Consider the following 16,547-nt stretch of genomic DNA (forward strand, 5'->3'; position numbering starts at 1 on the left):
ATCACTGTGAAACAGTTAGTGCTGCCAGATTTGAAAACTGTGGGAGATTTCATCTGTTGTGGGAGATGGTGTTTGACACAGCCAGCACTCCGGGTATTACTGATTTAGACCCTTGGGTCCCCAAACATAAGCTTCACAACTCTTGCCAATACAAATACTGAAGAGAGAGTGTGATGATTTGTTTTAGGTTTATTTACAGGTTGCTAGACAGAATGAAATCTTGTCTGTAAGTGGAAGGAAAACAAACCTAAAACCTCTCGACTGTATTTGAGAGCCGACAGAAAGCACTTTGCTAACACTTTATGATACAGCACACAAAACGATTGAGGGACTAGAGGACAGACTGGGAGACACTGTTTTCATTATAATTACTTCATCATTAGCTGCTCTTTTAGTGTAAAGTGACACATCATGATAAATACTAACAAGTTTCTGTAGAAGCAAGATAGGGAGTCCTGGCACAACTTCACCTCCTGCCAAGCTGCACGGAGAAGAAAAGGAATCAATAAGCGGTCAAAACTCTAGCAACACTTGCTGTATTTAGAACAACTTCAATGTTTTGGGCCAAAAATAAACACTTGGTGCATAATGGCCCTGCAAAAATAAACTTGAGTGCCATCTCATAGGTGCACTTCTCCAGTCTATGGACCAAATGGGTCAACCATTGGTGGACACTCCCCTTTCTCTCTGCCAAGCGGCAACCATAGACTGTAGCCTATATAAAAGTGGATAGCTTCCGGGCCTGTAAAATGAGGCAGATGTGGAAGTACCTTAGACTGCAGTACCACAAAGTGCCACTTGAAGTTGGCTCCAAAAATCCCCCGGCTCCATAGACTCCCATTCAAATTCTATCATGAAATACTAAGTCAATACATTTCTCCACAAGTTATCACGGTGTTGTTAGCCAAAGTCTCTCCATATTACTTTTCTGGCAGTCTATCCGAAATTACTTGTATCATTAATTTGAAAATATGCCTCAAAAGGTCATGGTTTGCTGGGCTTCCTGTTTGATTGACAGGCCTGTGATGTAGTCAGGTTTCCATTATTGGAGGGCTGAGCGTACTGCGCTTGGGTTTCCAATCAGACTGAGTCTGATCTACTGCTTGCTCCTCCCCAGATCGTCCAAATATGGTCATTCGTGGCTCAAAACCACTCCGAACTATAGCAAGATGGCAACGACCAAAATCTGAACTTGAGGCTCACCATCTTGCTATGTAGTCTATTTGGACGAGCTGGGGAGGAGCAAATGTTGGATCTGACTCGATCTCCGATGATGCCACACACCCCCACCTATAGTGGAAACCTGACTGCACCACAGGCCTGTCAATCAAACAGACACGCCCCCTAATAAGAAGAAGGGACTTTAGCTCACAACACCATAATCACATGTAGAAAATATTTATTGACTTTGTATTTCATGAGAGAAGTCTATGGAGCCAGAGCCTATTTGAAGCCATCCCCTAGTGTCCATCTGTGGTATTGCAGTTCATGGCACTTCTGCAATGGCCCCATTTTTCAGACCCGTAAGCTACGTCCACTTTTTTATACTGTCTATCTTTGCCAGTGGGCGAACAGTGATACTATAAAAATTAAATGGAAAGAAAGACAGAAACTCAGAATAATTTCAAACAGTTTTAATACTAAAATTGAAATGGTGTTTTAGTTTTGCCTCTAAATTAGGCTAAATAAAATGTGACAAAATAACCGAAATAGAATTCCATGTTACAGCGTTTTGGCTGATTAATATCCATCACTGTCACATTATGTTTTCCCAACATGATATAAATTTGATGTTGCTCTTCTGAAACATCAACAAAATACGCTTCACTATCAGTATCAACCCTTTTAAATACAGCATCTTTTAGTCCTCACTCTTCGTTATTTAATCTTGCACATTTCTCTCGCATCATATTGACCTTCTCTATTTTGAAATCCCTTTTCAGATAATTTTTTTTTTTTTTAATGTGCCATTTAAAAAAAATTGCATTTGTTGATTCTAGTTTTCCGTTAAGTGTCACTACCAATTTCTTTACTCTTTAGACATTTAGTTATACCTTCAACCATCATGGTCTTTCTGCTTTTAAAAAAAATGTTCTAACAAAAAACATCTTAATGAGGCCATAAAACATTCACACAGAGTGGATGTTTGATCTTTTTGAGGATGACTCAGACATAAAATGCATACTCACTTCCTCACAGTCTTAATACATTTGTTTGCCATAGATGTGTGCCATTCAAAGATGTTATTTACATCCTAACTGTTCTTTCTGTGTACCTTCAATTATGCATATGATATTTTTCCACACTGGATAAACATACAGCGGCAAACCTGTGGGAATTTTCATGCATGACGAGAAAGTAATTTGAGATATTGTTCTTTGAAGCAAGTCAGACTCCTCTCGGCTAAGAGAGGACATTAATCAGTGATATTTCATCAAGCACTGGTCTGAAAAGTCTCTGCAGCATCAGAATGTAGTCTCATTAAATTTAGCCTTCCTTTTGTATTTCATAACAAACGGAGTTATATTTAGATCATGCTGGAGTAGGCTGCTACTGAGGGTGGCAGTAATAAGTAAAGTGAGATGAATGTCTCTGCAGCGTCGTTAAAAGTGTTCATGGTTGCTTGACCCATCTTCAGGTATAATTTGTTTTTGAGAGGTACTTTACATTTGGCCAATTAGAGACCTGTCTTTGTTTATGCTTTCGGGCTCATCATCGTTTTAATCAACTTGTACTCTATATTTGATACACCCTGGTCTGCACAATTTAGGTGTAACTCTTAAATTAATGTCTGACTGAACAAACAGCACGAAATCCTATAATCTATTTTCGCCAGGGAATACACATTAAGATACTCACACATTCAAGCCTTCCCTCACCTCTCTTTAGTGCAAGAATGAGCATGCTTGCTCAATGTAGTGCTGTCCATTAAATATTCAAATTGTCATTTCCCTTTGTGTTTTCCAGCTTCATGTACGGGGAGCTCACGGTCAAGGACACGATGGAAAAAGTGCGACTAACATTCGAAAATTATGAGATGAATTCGTTTGAAATACTGATGTACAAGAAGAACAGTAAGTCGCGGCGCCACATGTGAGGAAAGAGAAAAAAGTGAACTTCTCTTCTCTTGTCATGAAATGTATTCAGAGCCAGTGTAACATACAGCATAGTTCAAAGGCAGAACATTTCTACCTCTCTACAAATGTGCTAATTGGTTGAGCGACAGACCAGAAAAATCCTCCTAAAAAGAAAATGTGGTGTTGTGTTTGTTTGGACTTGCAGTTGTAACCTTGCTGTGCTTGCACCTGTGCAGGAAAACAAAGTCCAGAACATCTCAGTTTACATTATGCAATCGAAATTCCTGCCATACAGTATGCACACTCTGAGTCATTTCCTCTAAAAATAAGGTGAAGCAGCTAAATATGTGTTGTTCTTTTTGTACTTCCAGGGACGCCCGTTTGGTTTTTTGTGAAGATTGCTCCCATTCGAAACGAACAAGAGAAAGTGGTCCTGTTTCTTTGCACATTCAGCGACATCACAGCCTTTAAACAGCCAATTGAAGATGACTCTTCAAAAGGTTAGAGTCCACAAATTTGATTTGTTCAACTTCATGCCTTTTATCAAACAGGATGCCTACATCAGAGATACTAGAAGAGGAAAAATTAATTTACATCCGTACTTGGGTGTCAAATGGCCCAGTAAAACCACGTTAATTTGTTTTTTTCACAATGCGTGACAGGCATGTGTGATCTACAACTTTTCATCCCGAGATAGAGGTAAAATTAGTCTGCCAGCCATCACCATTCAACCCTATCCATTGTGCATTTGCTCCGGACAGCACCCAGTCAGTCAAATACGCACCCCGTCATGATGGTTATCTGCACACAACACAAAAATGAAAAAAATTGGACTGTATAACTGTTGAAGACAGCCAAAATAGAGCATGAATTAGTGCAGGAGGGCAACTACATACGAGCAATAGAGATAAAAACAGGGATGTTCAATTATAATGAAACAGATTTTACTCCAGGTATGAGCAGCAACAAGTAGGACTTTAATGAAGACTTGAGACAGGCAACAGTAACAAGCAGAGGTTTCTGCTGTCTGAGTAGAGTGTAGACTGGACTTTCACAAAAAATGCAGTAGACCATAGGGCACATTTGTACAGTATTCAGTGGCAAATTAAAAGTGATACGATGGACTACTACAGCAGTTAAGGAGGAGGTCGTGATGGATCGATGCACCTCAATGCACACCAGCAACAGTTTTGTTTCTTTCAACCATCACCACAATCACTGTTTAATCTTGACAATAGTTTAAATTTACATGATTTTTTGGCCACATGGGGTCAGCAGAAACAGGCTGTTAACACAACATTGACCTATTAACACCTTTTTAAACAATTATTAGCAAATACTTGCCTGTTTGCACTTCCAGCAAAGACAGAACAGCATTGTCATTCTTTTGGAGTCATGTTTTTTTATCCACCGGGTGAACATAAGTCCAATGCTGACTCTCCTTGCAGCTCTGTTTTTGGTCTCCTCCAACTCAAATGATGTCTGGTTCCTGGTAAAAATTACTACTAGTTCAGCACACACACATCTGTAACCGAACTGTCTGTGATTAAGTTTTGATGTGTGTCCCAGGTTTTGATGATATCTGCTTTTGATCCTGTCTATCATGATTCGGACAGTTTTTTTAGGAGCACAATGCCAAATTGATTCAGTAATTTTTTATTTCGTGGTTAGATAATATATTTTACAGTTTTTTGTGAATCAGTACCAGACAGTTAAATGTTCTTCAGTTTGCTTTAGTTAAAAAGACAAAATTATTATTATTTTTTTAAACCCAGACAAAACACGTCCTTGCTAAAGGCTTATTTGGCTCACATGAGTCTGCTGGCCAATTTGTGTCAGAGACCTTGAAAATGTGTTTCTGAAATTGATCTTTTTCAGCTCTACATGACCAAATCTTCCAGATAAAATCAGTCAGATATTGCAAACACATCAAAATACAAACCTGGGGCTTGTTTAGGCCGATGATACCCTGCATGATCTACAATAATCGAGGTTTGATGAGCATAATTAGCAATTATTTAATCCTGAAAAAGGCATTTTTAGACCCTGATACTTACATGCTGGGAAAACTTGCTGTAGCCCCAGGAATTATACAGTACCAGGAAACATGATCATTTTAAAGATTGCGCATACTGTATGTGTATGTAATCCTCAGGCTGGGGAAAGTTTGCTCGACTCACTCGAGCTCTAACAAGCAGCAGAGGAGTCTTACAACAGCTGCAGCCCACGGTTCACAAAGGAGAGAATGTCCACAAGCACTCCCGCCTGGCTGAGGTAATGGTTATTCATGTGATTTTCATATCGGATTTTGTTCAGCTAAAATAGATTAAACAGTGGTACATTCGGAAGAAATTATCATGTTAATTATAGAAACTATCACTTTGCTTTGCTTTACTTTGCTTTGCTTAGGGTGCAACATTAAACGTTAAACGTTGGGAAAGCTGAAGTTTAATAAAAAACTTGAATGCTGTGTACAAAGTTTAGACACAGAGAAATTGTGAACAGGGGAATTTTTTTTTTTATTTCAGGCCAACAAAAAAGACTTACACCACTTTTTATGAGAGGCTGAGCTCTAGTCACCATCAGGATGACGTAATTTAAATCCTAAACTGCAGTATTTTTGGCCTCCAGCTGTATCTTTGTGTTTTGTCATGACACACTTTGTTTTGGCAGGTACTGCAGCTCGGCTCAGATATCCTACCTCAGTATAAGCAGGAGACCCCCAAAACCCCTCCTCACATCATCCTGCACTACTGCCTCTTCAAGACCACGTGGGACTGGGTCATCCTCATCCTCACCTTCTACACCGCCATCATGGTGCCCTACAACGTCTCCTTCAAGATGAAGCAGAACAACGTGACGTGGCTGGTGGTGGACAGCATCGTGGACGTCATCTTCCTGGTGGACATCGTTTTGAACTTCCACACCACGTTCGTGGGACCCGCTGGCGAGGTCATCTCGGATCCCAAACTCATTCGAATGAACTACCTGAAGACCTGGTTTGTTATCGACCTGCTGTCCTGCCTGCCGTACGACGTCATCAACGCTTTCGAGAATGTCGATGAGGTAAGTGTGACATTGTAAATAGAGCTGAAATGATTAGTTGATTAATAAGACAGTTGAGCAAAAGGAAATTCTTCAGATTTGGTTTTGGTAATCTTCAAACTTCAATGCCAAAATGCAAAAACGTCTGCTCGTTCCCGCTGCTCAAATGTGACCAGTTGCTGTTTGTCTTTAATGAGGAAAAGGTTTTGTGATGACTGGACCGGAAACCTGGGCAGAGAGCACACATCAAGTTTTGTGTCAAATTGTTAAGGAACAGAAAGAAGTCACAGGCAAGTTAAATTTGGCAAGTAGAGGTGGTAAGTGCATTGTGAAGTTGTTCACTTGACACAACAAGCTCATTATTCCAAATTATATTCAGGATAATCAGACAGCCACATTCACTGGTGTGAACAATAACAGCCGGACATAAAATGGAAACTGTACAAACAAATCAATCAGCAGGAAGTCAATAGCAAATAGTGGCTGTTTTTTGCCTCTAAATTGGAGCAAAGTTATAAAAATTATGTTTTCTAAGGTGACTGACAGGCTGTTAGGTTTCCAGGCACCACATTTAATAACCGCTGTTGATCAAGTTGTCATTGGTTGTTATTTTGGGCAGCAACAGTGAAAAAACAAGTTTGAACGAATGGCATAATAACATGCTTGTTTGTGAATTTATAAATGTTCTTCCAGTGTGATGAGTGTTTGCTGGAGAGCCATCACAGGATCTTGAGATAATTGGCACATTTTAATTGGGGAAAGAGCGTTATGTTGTTAAACTGGGGCACTTCTCCAGCGCTCTGCTGTGCGAATGATGCCCTAAAACCATTAACACCTTATGACAGCTGACAAAAGGGCCTGAATCAGGGGAAACATGTGGTTTGAACAAAAGCTTACTTAATATTTTACCAGACAAGTGCTTAGAGATGTAACTGGATGTATTGCAGATTTAACATCTTTTCATGTGGTATGTATGTGAATAAATTCGGGTATATGGTGGTGAATGAAGGTTTCCTGATAGTCTGTCTGTCTTTGGTCAGTCCTCTGGCTGTGATTTAAATTATCTTCATGGTTGTGACCACAGCTTCTGAATCTGGTCCAGTTCCTGGAGATCACTGTTGTTTTTTTCCAGCAGACACAGTCATACACATTGATTAAATGGAGCCACGGGCTTCTGCATTTGCCGGTTTTCATTATGTCAATGCATCATTGTGTGTGGCTGCGCGTGGTTTAATGTGTCACGTCTCATGATGTGTGTGTGTGTGTGTGTGTGTGTGTGTATGCGGCAACGTTGGTGTGTAAAATGCTGTGATAGCACTTAACAGCGCAGCGTGTCACGCAGCGAGCAGCCCAGTGCATGTCGGCTCTAGGGAACCGTCGGGCAGCACACGCAGTACACAGTAATATGAAATGCAGTGGTAAAGCTCGTCGGTGGACAGCGAGCTCGGAGTCGTATTTGCAGGTCCAGCGTTTTGGCCCTTTCTAGTCTTTCAATGCTTCAGCATCCTAAACGCTGACAAGTTCAAGAGGCCAGAGCAGAAGCAGTCAGAGGTCAGCAGGAGGGAAAAACAACAGCCTTATGTGGTTTAAAGGGTGGAGCTCGTGTCGAACTTGTGAGCAGTATCAGGAAGAAGAACAAAACAGAACCAAACTCTCTGAATAGCTTGTGTTTGTTGTCTGAGAAAACCTGTTAAAAACACATTAAAGAGCAGCACTGTTCCCTTTTGGAGACCTTTTTTTTTTTTTTGTCACTATGATGAACACAGGCTGTTTGAAATCTGAAATTAGTCATCAAATTGGCAACAATTTCCATAATTGACTCTCATTTTTTAAGCAAAGATGTCGCCAGTTCTCTGGTTCCACCTTCAAAATGTTCATTTTTGCTGGTTTCCTTTCTAATGTTTGATAGTAAACTGAAAATCTTTTGCATTTTGGACTGTTAGATGGACAAAATGATAAATTTAAAGATGTCCATCGGACCTCACGATGCGCGTCCCCATACATGAGTGGTTAGGGCACCTGCTACACGATCTTCAGCAGAGTCCCCCGTTGATTTGTTGATTACAGGTGCGCGTTGGAGATTTTTGTAAACAGCCAGGTTATGTTTACATTATGTTTACATTCATTCGCACATTATGTGTTTCCTTGAGGTACAACATTAGCAGAAATATGTGCTATGCCCCCTACACTATCAGTTTCCGCCCCCAATTTGTCAAAAGTCAGGTCGATTTGTACGAGCAGAACTCAACTTTGAGATCAGAGTTAACCTGAGAGAGTGTGTTTCCCGTCCAGCGCTCACCAAGCAGAAACTTTCTCTCTGGTCACGTGGTGGCTGCTTTGTGCGCTCGCTGCTTGGCTGCGTACTTGCAGGTGCCATTCTGTGCCTCTTCCTTTGTTTTGTTTCTTTCGAGCAGCTGCCTGTACAACTCTCGGTTGTTGAACATGTGTGTAAAGACTCGTGTTGCGCAAGTGGCAGGTAATATCTCTGCACCTGAAACAATATAATTTGTTGTAACCTGATTACGTGATTATAGTCTGGAACACTTGTTTGCATTAATGTTCCCTCAGCCACTCTTAGGGGAGGACCAATCAGCCACCAGTGTCGGTGGTTTAGTGCGATGACATTATAGTCAAGCGTCTTTTTCTAAATGTATTTGCAGTAGAGTTTCGGCACACTTGGTGTTTAGTGCTGACCGGCTGCGCCCATCGTTTCAAACTTAACTCGAGGTTTTGGTCATTTATTTGTGCAGTCAATTTGGGTCTGGTATCGCCATGTTAGTTTGTTGCACTCAGGACATGTGACATAAAAACGATATCATAGTTTTGTCCTTTTGCAGCTTATCATCCAGCCTGTTGTTACCATACCCAAATTCACCGTGTGAATCAGTGGGTCTGGCCAAGCTTCAGTGGGGACTGTTTCCTCTTGTTGCATCCTAATGGGCCTAGACCTTGACTTAATTTTAAAACTATTGGAGCCTTTAACCAATCAGCATTGACCACCATATATCACTTTTTTCTGCCCTGAAACGCTGCTGTGGAACTACTTTAAGGTCGTCACACACTTAGCCACACCCACTGGTCACTGATTGGTCCGTCATTTAGAGTAGCTGGCTGTGTGCAATAGTCGGGTGGAGCCAGGACAGGTGTCCCTTTGGTCTTTTGGGAAATTGTGATGAACATTTCTCACAATTTTCTACACATATTTTATGAATTTAACAGCAAAGAATTGAAGGAAATATCACTGTACACTTGCAGCCATGACGCAAAAATATTCAAAAACTGACGTTTCACAATGAGTCGTCTTCTGTGTTTTTATCACTGCGTACTCTGAAGAGGACTGTCCCGTCATAACTGTTTTCGTCGTAGTCAGCACCTCTTCAACACTGGTGTGCTTTCCTCTTCTCTGTTACAGACTTAACAGTGATCAGTTCACTGAAAAAACAAAAAAGCAAAACGCCTCTACACTCATGACAGTCATTTTTAGTTGCAGCTGTTTGCTTGACGGTGCAGCATTATGCTTTGGCTTCATGTACAGTGAGGATCGAATGTGATATGGTTATGGAGGCTGTAAATGGACATCAGAGCTGTGACCACACTTCCAGGATCGTCTTCCGCCGTGCCTCTGCAACAATTCAGCAACTCCAATTTGTTCCAGATTGCTTTGAGGCCATCCGTTGCAGGGGTAAATGAGAGCGAGTAAACAATTGCCTGCGTTATTAAGCCGGCGCCGAAACGTCTTGCCGCTGCTACAGACCTTAACGACTGACATGAATAACTTTGATGGCTGTTTTCCCAAACAGGTTTCCAAATAGGGAAGGGAGGATCATTAACAGGGAGCGGCTGTCAAAGTTATTCTTGGCAGCCTAAAAGCGCCGTATGTCACCTTGAGTCTGATGATTTCAATGACTGATAACCCACAATACATGAAGCCCGTCGTGCTTCAGAGTGATAAAGCTTTCAGTGCACGCTTTAGCCACTACGCACTCGCTTTACAACAAAGACGAGATGTTCTTTTATGTTTCATTTTGTTTGATTATTGAATATTGATTTTGCCATGTGTTTTGTTTTTTTTCATCGCTTACTAATGATCAAGTGTCTTTTCTCTTACTTGTGCTTCATTTTTGTTTTTGTTTTTTTTCCATCCCTCCATTCTGTTTGCATGGCCCTCCTCCCCCCCTCACGCCCTTCTTCCTCTTCTGCCTGTATTCATGCATGGGACGCGATGGGAAGAATTGGAACCACCGAGCTGTCACTCAAGTAGGCTTCAGTTTGATTAGAATATGATAATGAATTTGTGTTTTATTTATTTTACCTGTAGACGCACATGCACACTTGACAAACACGTTACATAAACTCTACATCAGGCTTCAACAATAATAACAGTCGCTCGCTCTCCACATTTCCCGTGACATTCACCCTCACACAAACATTTCAGCTGTAGTGCTCGATGAGAGTACGACAGCAGGCGCATCAACGCATGAAATAGATGTCAGAGAAAACAAGCTGAGATATGAGTTGCTTGTTGTTTTTCCTGCCACAGCTTTTTATCGCCGGGATCGCCTCCTACAATATTTTGGAAATGAACATCAGCATCTTTAAAGCATCATGAGAGAGGATTCAGTCCTCACATCAGAACTAATGTGACAGTTAGAACTGATTACAGCTGAAATTTCCAAATATAAGTCGTCCTGGCTTTGAAAATGTGCTCTAATATGGGAGTTTTGAACAGAATGTGCCGTGTATTGTAAGAATCTCTTCTTTTTATTGGCCATCTTTAACCATGTATTCTTGGTTTTCTTATTTAGCTAATTGAACCTTTTTGGGTGTCACAGGCTGAGATTTTCATCATAATTTTGGAGTTGTAATCATTGCTGCCAGCTGCATTTTACTGTGAACACCTTTGATATCTTGCATTGATTTTATTTACAGTGTTTTTGATTCAAATACAGACCCTCATTGGGCAGAATTCATTAGTGACCTACCTGATGAAGGTCTGATGACCTAAACTTTGTAAATACAGCGCAAAGGGATAATAAAAAATGAAACTTTAAATGATAAAAGGTTGCTAGTAATACATAATAGAGCAACTGCTGTTCAAACTTTGCTTCCCAGGAGAGATAGAATTTATTTTTCAGGAAGTTTTAAAGACCACTGTCTAACATAAATAAAAATTTTAACACGGTGATTGCTCCTGTTCAAAAAAAGCAGTCTGTCCACATCCACTTTGCATCTGCAGTGTACCACTGACAGCCTCAAAACACAGATTCAGACAGTCAGGGTTTTAGATGTTACAAATCTGGGCTTTCCATATCATCGAGCAGGCAGCTCAAACCGCAGGTGAGTAGTGGAGGGGCGGGTGGAGATGGCATATTCATAGAGTTGTGCATATTTAATGAAGGCAAAGATGTACAGTCACAACTCGGCCACTTCAAGGCATTAAGGGATTTTTTTTTTTTCTTGGAAAGATCTTTTAAATATATAATGTTGATGAACTGAGATGAGTTTTAGGGTTTTAATCAACGCCAGAAGAGGAACTTTAAAAACGATATCTTTAACATATTCCTTTGTAAAATATTTAACGAGTATGAGCTCTATCTTCTTTATTCACTGAGCCTTTGTTAGTGAAAAGGAGACGACTGCTGAGAGTTATTCCATCATGTTGTCTTCAATCTCAATAAAAGTCAGCTCCATCAAAAACACAAGCAGCTGTCTCATCTTCATTAACAGTACAGCCCCCAACAACAAACAAGACACGCTGTTTTAATTGATGAACTTTTAAAGAGCTGCTATGTATATTCTGTAACTGTTTCCACCTTTCTTTATGCTGAGCTAAGCTAATTTAGTGCACAAACGTGAGTCCCATAATAGCATCTTGGCAAAAAGGTAAAAGCACCATACTGTCAACTCCCAACCATTCTTTTATTTAAACCTCTTTTACACCCATTCACTGGTGAACTTTTCTTCCAACTTGTATTTGCAGAGTTTGCTGCAGACCTCAACAGCAAGATTGCCCTGATAATTGAATTGTGTCGGAGCTCAGAGAGCTGTAAAGGGATTTCAGAGAAGCTGAATCTGAGGTGTCTGGCAGGCAGCTAGATCAGATCAAGTGGCAGCGAGCGCTGCAGTTGTACTCGCATTGCAGACCACAGCACATTAGCAAAATCAATACCCCTGCCAGCACACACTCGCACGCACACACTCACACAAGCGCACACAGAATACCACCAGCATTGCAACTGCAAAGCAGACTGATGGGATTGCAGTTGTCTGTTTGAATCAGAGTGGGTGTTTTAGTGAACAATTGAGCTGAGTAGACATTTAGCTGCTGGTTATGCAACTGATAAAAGTTGTAAACTTTCATCAGGCTGTTCAGGATCGTGTTTAAGAATCTATACATTTTTCTCGTCGTCTTTCTGTATTCTGTGTTTGCTGTTATGTTGTGGTTCGTACACGTTCATATTGATTCTTTAAAATGCTTTTTTTTTCTCCCAGTGCTCTGAAATAATGTTTCACAGAGTTTTTTTTAATGTCTTATCTGGATGTCCGAGTTTATTTATTAGTATTATGTTCACAGTAAATTTCACTGCTACTTTTATATATTAGATAAGATAAGTAAAGAGTTAAAGATTTTTTTAGGGGAAGATTATTGTTACTGAGGTTTGTTTTCTGACATGAAAAGCTATTTTACCCAGCGAGCACTTTATTACTCCCAAACTGCAGCTTTACTGATGCCACATCACTCATGAATCACAAAGTGTAAAAACACACAGAGGTGGATAAGAAAATAAAATAATAAAATAATTTTTTTTACCAGCAACTGAACTAAAACAAAAAACTAGAATCATACTTTAAATATATATATATATATATATATATATATATAACAATAGCACAGTAATATGTATAAACAGCATTTATAAGCAATATATAAACATGTAATGAATGGATTGTAGTACAATATGCAGTTGTTAGCCGATATAAGTGATTATTCATTTATTTTTCAGAAACTATAACTGCATTATTAACACAAAATGAATGACAATATTGTCGGTATGATGATATAAATTAGCTCTTAAAACATTGGTAGTTATTATTGCGGACAAATACTGCACATTCATAAACACCTAAATGTCCTTATAGCTGCACACAAGTACAATGTAATGTTATAATGTGTATTAAATGTTAAAAAAGGTATACTATGTATTAGAGCAGCACATTTTTTGGTGTTATAAATACACTTTCAGGTGTTCGGTGTAGCATTCACAAAAGCGAAACTTAATTTCAACTTTATGAGTGCTACTTTTTATCCCCATTAAATAATGTTTCTAATCTCTTGCCTCTCCTTCTACGTCTCTCCTCTTTCATCCGGTTTTAGGGGATCAGCAGTCTGTTCAGCTCTCTGAAGGTGGTCCGGCTCCTCCGTCTGGGTCGGGTCGCCCGTAAACTGGATCACTACATCGAGTACGGGGCGGCTGTGCTGGTGCTGCTGGTGTGTGTTTTTGGGCTGGCCGCTCACTGGCTGGCCTGTATTTGGTACGTTCACGTCACCAGATAGCACTGAACAGTCTCCACCTATTCCCCAAACTTTTCTCTTCCACAGAGTACTCTGCACTCCAATCAGGATTTAATTAACATCCATGCAAATGACAAGCAGGGAATAAAATTAGATAGACCCGGAGTTACTGTACTTGCGCATATAAATTACATAACACACTCTGATCGACTGCTATATTCAGCCATCAGTGTGATGCATTAATAGCACAGTCAATTAATATAAATGAGGTCATTGATTAAGCTAATTAGTGTGTTAATTAGCAGTTCCCTTTTTTTTGTCAACACGCTTGTTTTCATGCATTAAATCGGTATGTTTTTCGTATCTTAAAGCCAGAAAGAGTTATAGTATTAATGAGAGAATTAGTTTTTCTCTCATTAATATGCAAATTTATGGAGCAAAGGGCCTCCAAAGTCGAATCAGATCATCTACTCTACAGGGGGCAAGTGTGATGGAAGCATTAGGTTTCCATCATGTGTTGTGCTTGATTTATCATGTTTATGAGACTGCCTACACACGCACACGCACACACACACACACACGCACACACACACACACACACACACACACACACACACACACACACACACACACACACACACACACACACACACACACACACACACACACACACACAGAGATACTGATGCTGATGGCATGACAAGTTGGAAGTCCTTCATGCATATAAAAACAGAGAGATTAAGGTTGATAGTTGATGATGAACACAAATTTTTCATGTGCAGGTTTCCTTTTATGTTTATAGTATTTTTTCAGCAATCCAAAATGATCACTTACAGTATATAAATATTTATACATTTCCATGCACACACCCAGTTCAGTCTTTTTCCGATATCCATAATTAAAAGAAAACATAAACTTTATTATGATGTCCAACTACAGGATTTATAATTACATATATTAATGTATAAGATTTTAAAGGGAGACTAACAAACGTCATAAATATTATCTACTGGTCTAGACAGCGGTCAAACTTGAATGAAAGAAACTGGTGTTGCTCCAAAAACCAGACTGCGATACCAGTAAAAATAGCTCCTGTATCGTTCCCCTCAGTGTGGTTTCTGTGGTTGCCATGGTCACACGTCGAGCCGAGTCGTTGGCTCGACAAAAGTTAAACCATCATCAACTCGGATGGCAGCAGCAGCAGCAACAGCGGCAGCAGCCTCCCTTTCTCCTTGCAGCTGTCTGGTTTTTTGGTTGGTTTTTTTTCACACAAAAACAAACAGAGGAGGTTGCAGCACCATATGAACCGCAGAAAATCATCAACCTGGTGTACAATCAAAATGCTGGTGAGTTTAACGTCCTCTGGGCTGTATATGAATTATTCAAATGATACAGTCGGGTGAGGGAAAACATGCTTACAGCTTAGAGACATGCATCCTGTAATGAAGGAAAGCCAAAACAGAAATGAGGATTGAAAACAACAAGGAAAGTAAACAGTTTTTGTTGCATCACCAGATTCATCTAATTTATATTCTGAAGATTTTGTTTCATCTTTGAGGCTTTCTGCAAGCATCCAGGTATCTCAAAGGTTTTACATGTAAATGCCAAACTCAGTCAGGTGACTTTTTCTCCACTTATCCTGTAAAATGTCTCGACAATTACTGTCATTGTTCCTTTGAGTTTTCTTGTTGCGCCATGAAGTTGTCAATTTTGAGTTTAAGAGAAAATTGCTAAACAATTGGATGGAATAAATTAAATTTAAAAATGTAAAATCTATCATGAATTGTAATATATTTGGTGATCCGTGGACCCTACACACTCGACATTCTTATCAACCTCGCTATACCCGCTCGACGTCGGCTGCATCTCAATTCACAGATTTCCAGTACACTCACATGTTGGTACACTTACTTGTGTATTGCGTGAACTTCGACAGTCGCACACGTACACAGTAAACATTCACATACTTGGTTTCAAAATAAACACTTGTAGTTATAGTGCGGTGCAGCTGAAGCTTCGTCTGCCGCCAAGTTCAGCAGTTTGAATCGGCCGGTCGTCCTCCCCTCCTGCTGCGTAGCCAACATAGAGACCATTTAGCAGTGCTTCAAACAACTTTTTTTTTTTCTGTTGTCCAGGTACTCATGTAGTGCACGACATGTTTCCCTACTTATCGGTATGAACGCACTTGTACACTCAAAAAAGCAAAGTGTAAGTACTCGAATTGAGACGGCCTTCATCATGTTAGCATTGTCATTGGGAAAGTCAAACAGCTGGATATCTTACTGGATGAAAATAGTTTTCGTGTTGGCTCAGCGGGAATATATCTGCAATATTTTTATATATGGATTCAATGATTTTATTTTTTTTGGTGTGGATTTTTGGAGCCAGAAACCGCTCAGTGACACAAGGGAGCCTGATGAATCATTACAGACACCATTAAATAGTTCACAACATGTAAACAGCAGGAGTTCTGTGAACTTTAAGCAGCTGTCAGTGGGGATTTCTCTTCACTTGTACACTAGAGAATCAAAAAATAGGCCCAAAGCGGACTGATATGTTTGATAGAAATCCAGTGATGTGTGCTCAGAGTCGGCAGAGCCTCACCAAAGCTAAAAAGAAATGTTGATATAACATGATAGTTGTGTCTATGTCAATTATTCATGTTCAATAATCATAAATGTATGACTTCTATTCATTTATAATAGTCATTGTTCATGAATGGACTCGGCGTTACACATATTCCAGTAAAACTAGTCAGGTTTAAAAGTATTGTTCGCTCCTCTTGCCTCAGCTTGCCCATAAAATAGTTCAGGTGCAGCCATTTCTCTTACCGTGTTAAACGGTCACCAGTGAGGCAGAGAACAACCCTGCTTCAGCTCTACAATCTACCACGGCACATATTATCCACTCCT

General features: G+C 40.0%; 1 protein-coding gene across 2 annotated transcripts in view; it reads left to right on the forward strand.

Annotated features, from left to right (window-relative positions):
* kcnh1a (potassium voltage-gated channel, subfamily H (eag-related), member 1a) overlaps positions 1-16,547 on the forward strand; it is a 42,439-nt gene that overhangs the window by 7,853 nt on the left and 18,039 nt on the right. For both annotated transcript variants that reach the window (XM_069712211.1, XM_069712212.1), the window contains 5 exons: positions 2,968-3,074; positions 3,449-3,577; positions 5,233-5,351; positions 5,751-6,143; positions 13,498-13,655. In XM_069712211.1, the coding sequence (XP_069568312.1) occupies positions 2,968-3,074; positions 3,449-3,577; positions 5,233-5,351; positions 5,751-6,143; positions 13,498-13,655 (906 nt within the window). The remainder of the gene's footprint in view (positions 1-2,967; positions 3,075-3,448; positions 3,578-5,232; positions 5,352-5,750; positions 6,144-13,497; positions 13,656-16,547) is intronic.

Source organism: Brachyistius frenatus, unplaced genomic scaffold (assembly GCF_029030835.1).
Source record: "Brachyistius frenatus isolate BFR_SWC_R1_liver_20210118 unplaced genomic scaffold, ASM2903083v1 Contig_108, whole genome shotgun sequence".
NCBI lineage: Eukaryota > Metazoa > Chordata > Actinopteri > Embiotocidae > Brachyistius > Brachyistius frenatus.